Here is an 18,378-nt window from a genome sequence, read left to right as displayed (position 1 = left end):
TTTATTTTCAGCTTTGTATTACATCATAATACTTACACACACTACATATTCATACTAGTATTTTTATTTATAAGTACAAGATATTAAATTATGAATACAAAAATATAAAATTATATTTAATAAATAAAATATTGATACAATATTATATTTTAAAATATTAAATTAATATATTTTATATTTTTTAAGAAAAAACATAAAAATATTAATCAAAAATATAATTTTTTATTATTAATATTAATCTTTTTATTATTTTTTTAAATTGTGTATAAAAATAAAATAAAATAAATTTTTTATTATTTATTCTATCTTATATTCAATTTATCACTAAACAAAATATAAAAATATTAATTTTTATATTTTTATTTTTTATATTATATTTTTAATATTATGTCTATTCTCAAAATCAAACCCAATCTAAAAAAGTTTACAACTCTCTGATTTCCATTCACTACTAGTCTAACCTAAAACTCAAACCTCAATATACCTATTTCAAGATAAAGATCATTATTATTACACTAAGGTTTTGCGTGGGTGACTGAATGGTAAATTTTATACGAAGGCATATATTTTTTTTTTGTCGGTAGATTAGACAACCTCCAATTCTAACTACACATTATATAATATATTCACACATTTTTCACACATTTTATTATATTTTTTTTTAATTGGATTTTTTAGAGTTTGAATCTAGACCTTTAAAATAGAGAGAAAAAAATATGCCATTAGAATCAAGACTCATTATTATCACATTTTTTTTTTGGTATTAGACATACATCTAATTATTACAAGGCTTTAGGCTACTGGGTCCAACCAACAAAGTGGGCTAACTTCTTTCGTTATATTGGTTTTTCTTAGTTCCTCCTAAGCCAACCTCAGAAGATGGATCCAAAAATTAAAAAAATATATTTAATAAAAAATATTATTTTGAGTATATTATTCTTGAGTTTTTTTTTTAATAAAAAACATACAATTTTCACCATTAAAAAAGTAGTTTCAACTTTTAAAATGAATAATAATAGTGCTTTTAGACAATTAATCCACTTTAATATGGGTCAAATAGTCTTCCAATGACTTTGAAGTTTAAATTGACTTTCAATTTAATTGTTGTTTCTTGAGGTACTTATTTAAATTGAGACTTGAGGGATATAGACAAATTAATTCATCTCTATAGTCACAAGACTCATCAGATTAAGAACTGTTTTAATGAGGGAGAAGTAACTACCTAAGTTTCATTGCATGATTCGAATCTTCGACACTCATTTAAACAAACGAATAAGTTGACTACTCGACCAATTTAAATTAGTTAACAAATACTAGCAATCTAGTATATGCATATGTAGTACGCTAATAATAAAGAATTTATGAAAATTTTACAGAATTATAACACAATTATATATATATATATATATATATATATATATATATATATATATATATATTTGGTATTGGAATGTTTTTTACACCTAATTATTGAGTCATAATAATTCATCCTCAACGAATTTATGCTAAGGAGGAGACACTTTAATTTAATCAATATTCATTTTTTGATTGAGAAAAATTAGAATATTCATTCCTACTATATTCCTTTCTTCCTCTTCTAGAAGTGGTCCAGCCAATCGGCTTAAAAATAATCCTAAATCATTGTAACAAAAAAAAAAAAGACACATTGTAATTAACAAAATCATTTAAGAATAGAATTGAGTTATTTGTACATTAACTAAAAGTGAGCGTCCACCGAAATTAAAAGTGAGCCAAATTAACTCATAAATTGACTTTGACTTGATTCGTTAATACTTCGGTTAATACTTCGATTAACTGAGTTTATAAGATAAACTTGAGCTTAAATTTTGTATTTATATATATATTAAATAAAACGAATTTGAGTTTGAATAAGTATATAAATATGGTTTAATTATTTTATTAATTTTTATAATTTTATTAAATTTGTAATTAGGTTTTTATATTTTTTTTAATTGGATTCTTATACTACTTTTAATTTTATAATTAGGTTTTTTTTATATCAAAAACGTTAAAATTAACAGAATATTTCTTTCAAAAAAATATGTAGTTTAAAATCTAATTAAATTTTTAATTGTAAATATCTTTAATTTATAAAAAATTCAGTTAATTTTAATATTTTTATACCAAAAATAATCTAATACAAAATAAAAAACAATGTAGAGACCTATTAAAAAAATATAGAGACCTAATTATAAATTTAATAAAACTATAGGAACCAGCAAAATAGTTAAACTTATATATAATTAGTTTGTTATATAATTATAATTTATAATTTCTAAAAATTATTATTATGCTATTTAAGCTAGTTCATCATGGACTTTCTAGTGATAGAAATTGAGCTTCAAATTTACAATTATGCTCGATTATTAATAAATTAACTCGTAAGTTGAACTTAATTTTTGTAAAACAATCTTAAATTTGGCCTAATTTCGCTCAACTCTCCTCTCTTTTATCAATAAATATCTAAAATCAAATAATAAGAATAAGGTGCAAAAGTAGAGAGTTCATGTTCATCCAAATCTAACTATGACAAAGTGAATATATATTATAATTAGGCGCTAGAAAAAATATTTCTCTAGCTCTTTGTAATCATGACTAAGAATACATCATTTTACTCACATGTGCATGCTAATTAAAATATTGCCGGATCCTTCACATGGGACCATATATATAACTTAATTTTTTTATTTTCATCTTTTGAAAAATTTAGAATATAAAATTTATAATTTATAATTTATAATAAAAATAATTTTAAGAAATTAATTAATTTTTAAAAAAAATTGACTTTTTAATCAATATAAGGTCTTTGTCACTCATTGTTAATTCCTTAATTAACCAAACGCTTCCACATTTCTTTTTTCTTTTGATTTAACTCACTCAACTTTAATGCACAGACTTTGTTAGAAGGCACATTACTCGATCTGAGGCTATTTTTTATATTGAATAAATAAATGTGGAATACGTTGTTATCGAAAGATTGAGTGTTTTTTTATAGTGCTATTTCTTAATTGATATTAATTAAATTGGACGATCCGAATCTGATTTATTTGAACAAAAAAAATAAATTACAAATGAAAGAAGTTGATCTATACTTTTAAATTTTTTCATTTTTTAAAATAAAATTGGAGAATCTGATTCTCATGTAAATTTTTTATTTTAAAAAATTATAAATCAGACAATATATACGATTTCAATGTTTACATTTGTTTAATTTTTAAAAACACAAATTGGACCGTTTAATTTGTGATCGTTTATAAAAAAAAGTTAAACAATAAAAAAATTGAAGGCATCGATTTATATAATCTACATCAATGTAAATCACTTTTCTTCTCATATCATTTTGTGATACACATTCTCTGTAATATAAGAAAAATAATAAACACCCATCTAATTAAAATGAAAATTAATATGATAACCATTATTGTGAGAATTGGATTGAAATCGAACCAATTTAGTTAAAGATAAAAATTAACCAATATAATGAATCAATCAAAAAATTAAGAAAAAAAAGTAAAAAATTGGTTAATTAAATTGAATCGATTTGATTTGTTAGTGGTTAATTGATTTAAAATAATAAAATATAATTTTTTTAAAAAATATATTTTATATATAAATATATTATTTTATTATATTAGTTCAACATCAGTTAAACTTCTATTAAACTTTTGAACTTTTAGTTCTACTGAATTGATCACCAATTAATTTTTAAAATCTTGATGATAATAAGTGATACTCCATGGAAAAAAAAAAAAACTAAACTAAACTTAAATATCTAGCTAGCTACAAGCTACTAGCTAGCATAATATGGTTGGCTGCTTTTTCTTTACAAAAAAGAGAATTTTATTCATAATTACTCTAAAAAAAGTACTTAATTAGAAATCAAACAAAATATTAGACCTAAACCTTATATAAAAATAAATATATTAATATATTTTGAACTAATCAACGATTCGTGATTCTACTGATGATTTCACAAAAAAATAATGATGTCTAGTACTTTTATGTTGAAGACCACATGAAATAATGTGCTACAATTCAAAACATGTATTCTATCCATGGTTCTGAAAACCGGACCGGACCGGCCGATTCAACCGGAATAACCGGGAACCGGTGGCCTAGTCGGTCCGGGTGACGTAGAAAATCGTCTGACAAAAAATTGGTAAAAAACCGGTCGAACCGGCGGTTAATTGGCGAACCGAAAGTTGGCGGTTTAGTAGTTTGCAGCTTCAATGCCAAAACGACGTCGTTTTGGCTTAAAAAAAAAAATAAAAAAAGGCAAACGCGTAGCGCCGAAACAAATCTAACCCACTACCACTAACCCTAATCTCAATTTGAGCTCAGCTCCCCTTTCCCCTAACCTAATCTGCGCCAGCCTCCATTCACCCAGCAAGGCCACCATTTGCCACCGACAACCATCGACAGCAGCCGCGCGACCACCACCGGCCGAGCCCGCCTCCTTGTCGCCGGATGTCACTTAGGCCGCCCCTCATTCGCCACCCACAACCATCGACAACAGCCGCGACCACCACCGGCCGAGCCCGCCTCCTCGTCGCCGAACGTCACCTAGCCCGACCCTCATTCGCCACCCACAACCATCCACAGCAGCCGCGACCACCACCGGCCGAGCCCGCGTCCTTCTGAATTCGGTAAGACTCTGTTCTTTGCTCCTTCTTGATTTTGGATTTTGATTTTCTGAGGTTCTGTGAGCTCGCCTGTTCTATGCTGCCTTCTTGATTTATGATTTTGATTTTCATCATTGCTGTTGTTGATTTTGAATAATGAATATGTTTGCTGCATTCTCGATGCATGGCACTTGTTTTAGATTTCTGGGTTCTCAAACCTGCTTTACCTTCATTTGGTATTTGGCCTTGTTGCCCAGCTTGCCTCTTAAAAGCTACAAGAGATAAGAATAGGGGCTTTCCTTACAGTCCTCTATTCACATCACATTGCTTTTGTCATTGCAATTTGCAAAGGATGCTATAGTATGTCATATCACTTTCCTGTAATCGAAGGGATTCAGTCTCTCTAAATTTTTTTTGGTGGGTGGGGGGAAGGGGGTGGGATTTAAGTTTGATCAAATTCGATATGATTGTTGCAGAACATTTTGGCAGTGATTTTCATTGTACAACTTCTATTGGTCTTTATCCATAGCACTGTCTCAATTTATTGACTTCCCAATTTATCGTGCATAAACTGAGATTTGAAAAACATGTGTTGGATTTTGTCTTTTGACCCACTTTTGTGTTTACTTATTCCACTCACTATATGAAATGTGTGATTTTTTTTTGTGGCTATTCCTGATGAATGAAGAAATCCACCATTAATGAGCTGCCGATTACTTCCATTATTTTTCCTGTCTATTGTTTTTGAAATATATTGCAATTTGTTTAATTTTGCAGATCTATTATATGCTTATGAATGGCGTGGCTGGAGCTTGGAAAGAAGGTAAGTTATCTTTTAATTTTATAGTATATTATTTTCATTAAAAAAAGAAAAGGTTACACAGCTTGCAGGAGATCAGGCTGTTCCCATAAATAATGCTATGCCATATAATTTAAAGACATAATTTTATTTACTGACAATGTACTGTTTAATACCTGAGTGCAGAGAATTTATATGAATATTTCTAGAGCTTTGAATACATCTTCATTTAGGCGTGTGGCAGGGTCAAGCAGTGGACCTATTTAACTTTTATGTGCATAACATTAGGGGTGGGCAAAAAAATCCAAATTTTGGATTTTAATCCAAATCCAAACCAAACCATTTAAAAAAAAAACAGTTTTAAACCAAAAAAAATCCAAACCAAATTATATTTATTTTATAATTTGGTTTTTGATCCAATCCATTTAAATGGTTTTAAATCCGGATCCAGATCCAGATCTAAATTAAGATCCAAATCTTAAAAAACTAATTTGATTGAATTTAATTGACAAAAAGATTAGTACGTAAAATATTTCTCAATGAATATATTTAATCATGACTTTATATTATTGTACCTGTTTTCATTAGAGTTTTATAGCTTAATTATTTTGTATTCATTCTCTTATATCTATAACCATACAAATATATTACTTGATACCAGTACTGAAGATATTATCAAGCAATGTTGATAAAGACATGATTTAAAATCTCCCAAATTGGATTTACGAGCAACCTCGTTGATCACAATCTCTTGGTTATTTCTTTCGCGTTAAAATTTCCTACAAATATAAGCATCATGTCGCATAATTGGTGCGGTACATATCTAAATGCAAAATCTCATGCCATTGATTTAATATAATATATTAAATAAATAACTATTTTAAGTATATACTAAAATTAGTCATCAAGATAGAATATAATATTAGAATATAAAATATATATTAATAATGAATTAAATTACACACACATATATATAGATTTTTTTGTGGTATTCTTTTGATGTCTTGAGAATGATTAAATGTTATATAGATTAGTTATTGTCATTAGATTTATATAGAACCAAATTCTAGTTGTAAACTTGTAATGAACCTACACACTTTAAAATGACTTTAGTATTAATTTTACTTTTAAAAAAATTATGGTTTGAAAATTAAATTTCTAAAAACTGGTTTCAAAAGTCGATTTTTTGTTAAAATATCTGGTTTGAAAATTAGATTTTTAAAAACTAGTTTTAAAATTGGATTTTTGGTTGAAGAAACTGGTTTTAAAACTGGATTTTAAAAAATCTGGTTTTAAAGCTGGATTTCATATAAAAAAAACTAGATTTTAGATTTGAATTAAAAAAAACCATGATATGGATTTAAAAAAAAAACGGATTTAAAACCGGTTTTATATGTAAAACTGGATTAAAAACCGGTTTATAAGTAAAACCGGATTTAAATTATAAAACCGGTTTAAAACCGGTTTTTATTTTTTCAAACCGGTTTAAAACCGGTTTCTCTCTTCAATCCAGTTCTGGTTTGGTTTTATGAACCATAAAACTGGTTCTGAAATGGATCCAGTTTGGATTTACAAAAATCCAAACCATGCCCACCCCTACATAACATCCTTGACCAGCAGCCATTCATAGCCCCGAAAGCAATGACATTGTTTTGGAAATGTTTTCGTTTAGGTTGGTTTATGTTTCTAACATTCTTTGGTACGTTTCCACATGTAATTCATGGTTAAACCTAATGCTTAGTTGCAAAACCTCATTATTTGTGCTAAATTGTGGTCTGAGGGACGAGGTGGAATGTTGAATGTGTTCCATTATTAACAATCTATTATAACGAGTCACCTTCATTGTACTCTTAGTTGGAACACTTAATGATAATTATGATTTTTGATGAGTTGCACCTTTGATTAGTTGAAAACTTGCTAGTAATTGTTTCTTTTGAATGTAGAACATTATGGATTTGTCATTATGTGCGTTTTTTTTTTTGTTTAATTATAAATTTTGATGTTTGAAGTTGTTTGTGTACCTCTAATTAGGGGTGGGCATGGTTTGGATTTTTGTAAATCCAAACTGGATCCATTTCAGAACCAGTTTTATGGTTCATAAAACCAAACCAGAACTAGATTGAAGAGAGAAACCAGTTTTAAACCGGTTTGAAAAAATAAAAACCGGTTTTAAACCGCTTTTATAATTTAAATCCGGTTTTACTTATAAACCGGTTTTTAATCCAGTTTTACATATAAAACCGATTTTAAATCCGGTTTTTTTTTAAATCCATATCTAAAATTTGGTTTTTTTTTTAATTCAAATCGAAAATCTAGTTTTTTTTATATGAAATCCAGCTTTAAAACCAGATTTTTTAAAATCCAGTTTTAAAACCAGTTTCTTCAACCAAAAATCCAATTTTAAAACTAGTTTTTAAAAATCCAATTTTCAAACCAGATATTTTAACAAAAAATCGACTTTTGAAACCAGTTTTTAGAAATTTAATTTTCAAACCATAATTTTTTTAAAAGTAAAATTAATACTAAAGTCATTTTAAAGTGTGTAGGTTCATTACAAGTTTACAACTAGAATTTGGTTCTATATAAATCTAATGACAATAACTAATCTATATAACATTTAAACATTCTCAAGACATCAAAAGAATACCACAAAAAAATCTATATATATGTGTGTGTAATTTAATTCATTATTAATATATATTTTATATTCTAATATTATATTCTATCTTGATGACTAATTTTAGTATATACTTAAAATAGTTATTTATTTAATATATTATATTAAATCAATGGCATGAGATTTTGCATTTAGATATGTACCGCACCAATTATGCGACATGATGCTTATATTTGTAGGAAATTTTAACGCGAAAGAAATAACCAAGAGATTGTGATCAACGAGGTTGCTCGTAAATCCAATTTGGGAGATTTTAAATCATGTCTTTATCAACATTGCTTGATAATATCTTCAGTACTGGTATCAAGTAATATATTTGTATGGTTATAGATATAAGAGAATGAATACAAAATAATTAAGCTATAAAACTCTAATGAAAACAGGTACAATAATATAAAGTCATGATTAAATATATTCATTGAGAAATATTTTACGTACTAATCTTTTTGTCAATTAAATTCAATCAAATTAGTTTTTTAAGATTTGGATCTTAATTTGGATCTGGATCTGGATCCGGATTTAAAACCATTTAAATGGATTGGATCAAAAACCAAATTATAAAATAAATATAATTTGGTTTGGATTTTTTTTGGTTTAAAACTTGTTTTTTTTAAATGGTTTGGTTTGGATTTGGATTAAAATCCAAAATTTGGATTTTTTTGCCCACCCCTACCTCTAATATTAAGTAATGGATAATTTATTATGTGAAATTTTTAAATTTTATTAAGTTAGAAATTATTGAATTTATATATTTAAAATTATTTTTAGATTTTTTAATAATTTTATTTAATATTTACTTAAACCGGTTGAACCTCGATTGAATCCCGGTAGAACCAATAAACCATTAAACTAGTGACCTCACCGGTTTTTTGACCGGTCCGGTTCTCGCAACCTTGATTCTATCTCTTCTTCTATTAGATAAATGTTCTTTTTTTTTTTAATTACCAAAGGGATAACAAAATCAATCCTGAAGAGAATGATAAAAGAATTGTGTTATGCATATTTTTTTTATTTTACATATTTGTATATACCTTCCACTTATGAATAGTAAATATAGTGGCAAAATAAAAATAATCAATTAGACTATTTCTAAAAATATATACTTTAAAATGCACTAAAAAACACTACAACAATATAGATTATTTTTTAGGATTATATGTGTAAAAAAAGAATTAAAATTTGTCCAAAAAATAAATTTTGACACTATTTTAACTATGAATATATGTTAATAAAAAGTTTGCCAAAAATAGTATTTTTAACATATAAGTAATTATGAAAAAAGTTTAAATCTTATTTTGATAAATATTGGCTATCAAAAAATAATTTGTTAGAAAAATTTGAGAATATATTTTCTTTGATACTTATTAACCGTTAAAAATACTATTTATTGTGATACTTATTGACCATAAAATATTCTCAACACAAATTTTTAACAAAGAATGAGATGAGATCTTGAAACTGAAGGATAAATTAAGATTTTGAAGATAAAGAATGAGTAGTATGATCTCAAACTGAGAACAGTGTAATGTCAAAATTGACAGAGCCTGGTGAAGAAGAGAAATAGTAGAGTAAATTAAAAACAAATGAGTGTCAAACTTGAGAAGTAATTTTTTATGGTCAAATTATTCATCAAAAAAACATAGATAATTTGACATTTGTAATATTTATCAAAAATATATATTAATTTTGATATTTAATTATAGTATTAAAAAATAAAATGTTAAAATAGCTCTCTTTTTTGTAGTGAAATATAGTATAAATACTACAATAGAAGCAGATTTTAGCTACGGTTTTAACTGTGGCTAAAATTCATATAAAAATTATAGTGACACACTTTTGCTACCAAAAAAATAATTAAAAAAATGAAATACATAAATAACAAAAAAAAAAGAAAAAAAAAGGGATGAAACGATGAGGCAATACTTATTAATTAATCACTTTCACTTATATGAAAAGAAAAAAAATAAAGATGCCCGGATTATTAATAATTTAATATATAATTACTATCTCAAACAATACAAAAGAAGCAAGTCTAGTAGGCTAGTATATATAGTGATGACATAATCTATATGATGTCACATATTTCACTTTTTCACTGTTTATGCTAAGGTAATTATCCATATCTATATGATTATGTAAAAAGTTTATTTCTCTTTAATTATGTCTTGGCTATAGCTTAATTACTCCAATGTTTATGCTAAGATTCACTAAAGACTAAACAAAAAAAAGTTTGTCACTTTATGTGAAGTAAATTAGATGAATGGGGCCACCAAAGCTAACTAAGCCATGTGTATCCTTATCCTAAATAGCTAGGGTTCCATCATATATAACTTTAGCTTTTGTTTTATACACTTCAACAAGCAAGGTACTTGTTCAATAACGGCTTTATTCTATTGCCTTACATTATATAAACCCTAGTTTGTGTCACAATTTAATTGCACGTATTCAAAAAAGAGTAACACATAATACATACATTATTGTTGTGTTGAATAATTATGGCCAGCACCCACGGTGGTCCTAATAAGATGCAACAGAGGAAGGAAAAGCGGCGGTTGTTCGCGGCGGCCGACGATAGCGCCATGATGAAGCAAATTCAGGCAACTCATCAGCCTGATGGCCGTGAAGTTGATGTGAAACCGATCATTCAAATTGTTGATCAAGTCTTAATTCAACTCATTGCTCGTAGCATTGAGGGTCATCATGTAAGACACATTTTTATTTCATTCATGTTTTAATTAATTTTGTTAAACAAATGTTATAAGGTAGGTGTATATACTAATTAATTTTGCCCAACCACCTTTTACCATCTAACATAAAAAAAAAAGTTGAAATTTTAAGTGAAGTCGACTTTACGTGAAGTTGATATCTAAGAACCATTAGATAAAAATTTAGTTAAATCAGTCAAATCATCTAACGGTTCTCAAATATCAACTTTACGTGAAGTCAACTGCACCTGAGTTTCTAAAAAAAAAAACTTAAAAAATATCATTATTTATGCATGTATCTTCTTTTGTCATAATAAATTTAAAAAAATATTTAAATATACGTACAAATTAAAAGCTATTTATGTAGACCTAATTAATTATAAAATTTAGTTTTTACATACATGTGAAAAGGAAATAAACATTTAATCGTGCATTACCATTAAAATTAATTAATTTTTATATTAATTATTTAAAAAATCATCTAATTAAATGTGTGAATTTGATTAGATCGAATGATTGTGTTATACTGTCAGTCAGTGTATTAGAATTAAACGTTTAATTATATGTGCTAGATTTTATATAAATTATGTGTTACAATACAATAATATTTTTCAGGAAAAAAGTGAGAACGAGAAATTGGAAGCTGCTGCTGCATTGGCTGAATTTGACATGCTTGACTCGCTGGCTTTTGTCATACACAAAATCTCGTGCGAGGTAACATTTTCATGTAAAAATTTTTGTTAACTTTTGTGATAGTTACCGACATTTATTGTTCCTTTGCTTTCTGAAATAGAATATACTTGGCTTTGATGCTGGATGGTGGCAGTCTTTTTTATCTTACACATAAATAAATAAATAATGAGAAAGATAATTAAAAACACTTTATCTTAGCTTTATTTACTTTTTGTGCTCCTAGCTCCAAGTGTTTAACTATTTAATTATTTATAGCTACCAGCCTTGTGTTTTGTCTTTTTTTCTGAACTCTTTAGAATATTTTATTTATTTTTTCTGCCTAGTTGATTCTTGAGCATGATCATATCATTAATTAATTAATTACCATGTTCACTATTCCTATATATATATTGAAAGTTCTTCAACAAATTAAATTAAAGAACCTAGCAAACTTACTAATTACTATACAACAATTCATGATCTATCATGCATGGATATATATTACTTTAAACTCGGTACTCTATCAATATCAAGTATACTTTTTGTTTTTAAAATTTAGTAATTTAAATATTTTTAATTTTTATTTTATTTTAATTTTGTCTCAAAAAATTTTTATTTTTATTAAATATATCTCTGATGACTAATTTTTAAAAAAAATTAAGACTAATTCAATAATAATTTCATAATAACCCTCAACACAAATAAATCAAATATAATTTTCATACATTATTGTTATATTAGTTTTAATTTTTTTTTTTGAAAATTTAGATATCAAAAGTATATTTGATGCAAATTAAAAATTTTTTGGACAAAAATAAAACAAAATAAAACTGGGAGATATTTTTAAAACTTTTGATAAATTTTAGGGATACAAAATATACTTTTCCCTAAATTAAAGTACTACATATTTTTAGAAAGGTTTTTCAAGTGTTCCATAAATATTAGTGTTTCGACAATTTTAGTTATTGATCTTTATTATAATATATATATAATTGAGATCAATCATCCAAACATCAATATTTTTGAAATATTTAAAAAAATTTCTATTTTTTATACTAAGTATTCAAAATCTAATTTTATACTTTGATCATAAAATTTTTCTTTTTACTATAGGTCTTATATTATGACCAAAACGATGTAATTTTAATATTAATTTTGTTTCTATTATAAAATTTTCTGAATTCGTCACTGATCGATTACTGTAGCTATCATGCAAGTGCTCGGGAAGCGGAGATGCACATGGATCAACAATGGTGCTCCTAAACTACCTATCAAGTTATGCATGGCATGGAAAGGTGGTTCTAACCCTAGCATCATTCTCAGTAGTGTTTGGAGAGTTCTGGCTAGTGGCTGAGATGAGCACAAAAGAGAACAACACACTTGCCAAATCAGTGGCACTTTTGAAGCAACTCCCTGACATAGTTGAGAATTCATCTTCATTGATGCCACAATTTGATGCTGTGAACAAGCTTGTGAAGGCTTCATTGGATGTTACAATGTGCATTGTTAAGTTTAAGGAGCTTCCAACTCAATATATTTCTGAAGACTCTCCTCCTATGTCTCTTGCAACTGCTTATATTCCAATTGCTGCTTATTGGGTTATTAGAAGCATTGTTGCTTGTTCCTCTCAGATTTCTGGTTTCATTGGCATGAGAAATGAGTAAGTATATCATTATTGTTAGGAAAAAATTTAGGTGTAGTCAACTTCACGTGAAATTGATAACTGATAGTCATTAGATGAAAATTTAGTCAAATCAATTAAATCATTTAACCGCTCTCAGTTATTAACTTCACGTGAAATTGACTGCACCTGAATTTTCACCTTATTATTATCTATATATCCTTCCTTTTAATTTGATTACTTTTCGAATATTTGATACGTATTGAGAGGATATTTTCGTCATTTTAAAAATAATGTGTAAAATAGTGTTTTATTCTTGGTTCGTATTCTCTTATCAATATGTTAAATTACTTGTGGTGTGTTTAGAATAGGATAAATTTTTAATTAATTTAATTTTATTTGATTTGATTTAAAATGAAATGATTGAATTAGAAATTAACTATATATTGTGTTTGGAATTAATCATGTAAAATATGAACTAAATTAATCTACAAATCAATACTTATGTTTGGATTGTAATTTAATGATAATTAATTTAATTTGAATTGATGATTTTATTTTTATAGCATTTATTTATTAACACAAATCTAAAAATAACATCTTATTACAATTATTAGTTATTTTATCTTAATTATAATATAAATCTCATATGGATTTACAAATCAAATTAATTCTCATTTTATATGTATTTCAAACGACGAATTTAATTTAAAAATCAAATTAATATCAATTCCATTATATATATTTCAAACATACCCCTTAAACATATAGAAATATTTTTCGGTGTTTTATGTATCTAAAAAAAAGCGAAACTAAAAAATATTTTATTATTTTTACTTTTTTTATTATATTTTATTTAAAAAAAATGAAAATACAAATCAAATTATTTTGTGTATAATATTTTACAGGTCGATGTCATCAGCCACAGAGGCATGGGAATTATCTAGCCTTGCTCACAAAATGGCTAGTATATATGAGCACCTCAATAATCAATTGGATCAATGCTATCGAGCCATAGGTATATATAATTATAACCAAATTAAATATATAATTACTGATTAATTAATGAACATATTAAGAAATTTAATTTAATTTGTGCAGAGGAAAGGATGCAAATAGAGGCCTTCCACAATCTGGTCCGTTTGTTTGAGACAGTCCACATAGACAACATGAAAATCCTCAGAGCATTGATATATGCCAAGGATGATTTTCCTCCACCTATTGATGGAACTACCAAAGCAAAGGTATGTATTCATTAATTATATAATCTAGTAATTAAACTTGTAACCAACCCTCTCTTTTGTTATAGGAATACTAGAGAGACAAAATAATTAGTACTTGTTAATTATTATAATAATTAATGAAGGTTAAATAAGATAAATTATAATTATTTTTTGTTTTTTTATCAAATATTTCTATTTTATTATTATTCGCTATTTTTTTCATCGGTTAGAATTTAGAATTTTAATTTAATTCTTGAAATTTTTTTATATTATATTTTAAATGAGTTAATCAATTTTAAATTTTTTTTACTAAATCAGACGATTTTATAATTTAAATACTATATTAATAAAAATAATAAATTTTTATATTAATCACGTAAATGAACATTCATAATGAATATAATTAAATGATTATGTAAAATATTTTAATTTATACTATTAGTATATATATTAAAATTAAATTATATATATATATATTTATACATATTTTATTCTCGCTCATTATTATATTACATTTACTTTCACATTGAAAAAAAAATTATGCAAAATTTTCTGAATCCGTCGCTAAAAATAAAATTTGATTTATTGAAATTTCAGACTAGTCTTGAAATCCTAAGGAGGAAGCATGTGCTACTTCTAATATCAGATCTTGACCTATCACAAGAAGAGATAATGGTTCTTGACAACTTATACAAAGATGCAAGAGCAAGAGGTGAAGGACACTATGAAATGGTGTGGATCCCAGTTGTGGAGAAATCTTCATGGAATGAAGCAGCAAATCAAAAGTTTGAGTACTTGCAATCAATGATGGCATGGTATAGTGTTAGAGACCCATTCATAATTGAGCCTTCAGTTATAAAATACATAAAAGAAGTTTGGAACTTCACAAAGAAAGCCATTGTTGTTGCACTTGATCCACAAGGGAGGTTGTCTTCACCAAATGCACTTCATATGATTTGGATTTGGGGTAACTTGGCTTTCCCTTTCACAAGAGAGAAAGAAGAGTCTATGTGGAAGCAAGAGATTTGGAGTCTTGAGCTTCTTGTTGATGGCATTGACCCTAGTGTCTTGGAATGGGTAAATACTTATTATTATTATTATTATTATTATCTTGAAATTGGTAAATATTATTTAACAGCGGTTTAAAAACTGTCATTAAATATATTTTGTATTTCAATATATATTTTATAATAATAACTGATTTTATTATTGATTTTTTTTGTATACATGTAACATAATAGTTGTAAAATATATTATTCTAGAAAAATAAATTTAACAAAAAAGTTAACACCCTAGTTTTTTTTAAGTTTATTAAATTATTTATTATATATTTGTATTTAAAAACATATGTTTATTTAACATATTTTCAATGCGTATTTTATATTTCAATATTTTTTTATATTATAACTGATTTAGTAATTGATTTTTTATTTTTGATGTACACGTAATATGGTTATATTGTTGTGTGATATATCATTCAATTTGACCAAAAAAAAATACTCTAGCTATATTTTTTTTGTTCTAAGTTTTATGATGATACTTATACTAAAGATTTCGCTTGTTGATATTGCTACAGATGACTGAAGGCAAATTCATATGCCTGTATGGAGGTGAAGACCTTGAATGGATTTCAAAATTCACGACGGCCGCACTGAGCGTCGCGAAAGCCGGCGGATTCGAGCTAGAGATGGTTTATGTGGGGAAGAGCAATGCCAAGGAGAGGATGCAGAAAATGATCAACACATTTGCCACAAGGAAGTTCAGCTACTATTGGCCTAATGTGACTTCAATTTGGTTCTTTTGGGCAAGGTTTGTAGCTATATATGATGAACAAACATTTTTTAAATTTATTTAATTAATCATTAATTTTTTTTTATTTAATACTTATATTCGAATTTGTTTGACACAACAGGTTGGAGAGCATGCTTTACTCAAAGTTGCAGCATGGAAGAACAGTGGAGAATGATGAAATCATGAGTGAGGTGATATGTTATCAAAAAAAAAATTAATTAGGTTAAATTTGTTAGTCCTAAAAATAGTTTCTGAAAAATGACATATAAATTAATTTAGTAATATAAATTAAAATTAATAACTCAATTTATTTTTAAAAATTAAAATACCTGCAGCCTAAACCAAGTTGATTTTTTAATTATCTTATCTTTTCACTTACGAGATAAAATTTTTTGTATATCATATTTTCAATTTTCCATAAACAATAATTTGTCAAAACATTAACTTGACTCGTATTAAGTCATTTTAGAGATCAAATTAACTTGTGTGCATTTTTTCGTCTAGATCATAATAGGTTTGTTATCAACCTATTTTAATTTATATCTAAGAAATTATATCAAAGGATTAAACATTTCCTTTTTCTTATTTTACTAGTTTTTTTTTATTTCAAAAACGTTGTATACGATATAAAAAAAAAAAGGGTTGGTCACCTAAAATTTCTCGTATAATAACTCTTGAACATTCTATTCATATAATTCTTTTTTTATTTTTTATTTTTTTATGACAGGTGATGACTGTGCTTAGCTTTGATGGTAGCGATCAAGGTTGGGCTATATTTTGTAGAGGTGCATCAGAAATGGCTAGAGCCAAAGGTGACACTGCCCTAACAAGCTTGTTGGAATTTGATAAATGGAAGGAGAACATTGATAAGCTTGGTTTGGTCCAAGCTCTCAAGGATTATCTTGATCAGCTTCACACCCCTCACCACTGCAACCGCCTCATACTCCCCGGTAGCACCGGCGGCATACCACAGAAGGTCGTTTGCGCCGAATGCGGCCGCCAAATGGAAAAATACTTTATGTATCGTTGCTGCGTCGAGTAGTAATAACAAATCGAAGAATTTCTGTACGTTAAATATACTGCAAAAAGTGTGTTTGGTTTGTATTTTTATTTTTAATATTTTATGTTTTTAGAATTTTGTGAAGAAAATAAAAAAAATAATGAAAACAATAAAATTATTTTTTTTGTTTTCATAATTTAATTTCTTTTTTTTTCACAAAATTATAAAAACAGAAAATACAGAAAACAAAAAATAAAAATACAAACCAAACACATTTTTAAATACTTTGTATTATGTTGTGTCAGTTTGATGTATGAGACAGAAATAATTTATTTTTAGTGTTGATTTTATGGGATATATATAGTGATTATAAGATATGGTGTTTGTGCTACTAGCTAGCTCTTTCAGTCCTTGCTAGGAATTAAAGAGCATTTGTAATGTAAAACTTTAGTGTTGTAATAATGATTAACAGTCATATGTGTTATGAGTACCTTATTTTTATTTTTATTTTATTTCTTTATTATTTGGATCTCTTTGGCTTTACCTTTATATCAATATTTTTATTTTTATTTTTGAAAAAAAAATACTAGATTTGTCTTTAAACTAATAAAATAAAAGTATATGTTTATTTTGAGTAATAAAATATATATGATGGTTATATTATAACTTGTCAATTAAGTAATCTAAACAATAAATAATACCTACTCCAATTCACTTTAAAGACAAATATGCTTTACAGAAAAATAAAAATATAAAAAAATATACATGATTGAACCAATGAGAATAAAATGAACGAGAATCAAGAGTGAACAAAATTATTTTGAGAAACTCTATATATGCTATACTCCCATGATAAAAAGAAAATCACTTTGTTTTCATCCTACATGCTCTCAGTCTCAGTAATTTTATTAAAAATAAAAAATATAATAGAAAGTAAAAATAAGCTCAATAAGTTGTCTTAAATAATATATATATGAAAATATAACTTTTTGTCATTCTTTATTTAAGGTATTTTTACTCCTAAAAGTGTGTTTGATTTGGACGAACTATAGAGTAAATAAAAATGTTTATGTATAAAACTATAAATACATATGGAAAATATTCATGGACATTCATTTTTAATTATCCCAATCAATATTCAAAGACACTCTAGCTAGTATTGTCCTGATAAAAGAAAATCAAAACTCTTAACATTTACTTTCTTTAAATTTTGAATTGTAATCCTTTTCGGATATACATTTTTTCAT

At 26.4% G+C, this 18,378-nt stretch overlaps 1 protein-coding gene across 1 annotated transcript; it reads left to right on the top strand.

The window, feature by feature from the left end:
• The first annotated feature begins 4,317 nt into the window (after positions 1-4,317).
• LOC112790410 (protein SIEVE ELEMENT OCCLUSION B) lies at positions 4,318-17,638 on the top strand. Its single transcript, XM_025832797.2, has 11 exons — positions 4,318-4,667; positions 5,421-5,466; positions 10,623-10,821; positions 11,440-11,538; positions 12,702-13,156; positions 14,026-14,135; positions 14,219-14,361; positions 14,938-15,417; positions 15,917-16,149; positions 16,253-16,322; positions 16,859-17,638. The coding sequence occupies exons 3-11, from the start codon at positions 10,645-10,647 to the stop codon at positions 17,171-17,173; spliced, it is 2,082 nt and encodes a 693-aa protein (XP_025688582.1). The 5' UTR covers positions 4,318-4,667; positions 5,421-5,466; positions 10,623-10,644; the 3' UTR covers positions 17,174-17,638.
• Positions 17,639-18,378: the final 740 nt, after the last annotated feature.

The sequence above is a fragment of the Arachis hypogaea genome, chromosome 3 (assembly GCF_003086295.3).
Source record: "Arachis hypogaea cultivar Tifrunner chromosome 3, arahy.Tifrunner.gnm2.J5K5, whole genome shotgun sequence".
NCBI lineage: Eukaryota > Viridiplantae > Streptophyta > Magnoliopsida > Fabales > Fabaceae > Arachis > Arachis hypogaea.
The sequence above is the reverse complement of the archived record's forward strand: the minus strand, read 5'-3'. Positions and strand labels throughout refer to the sequence as shown.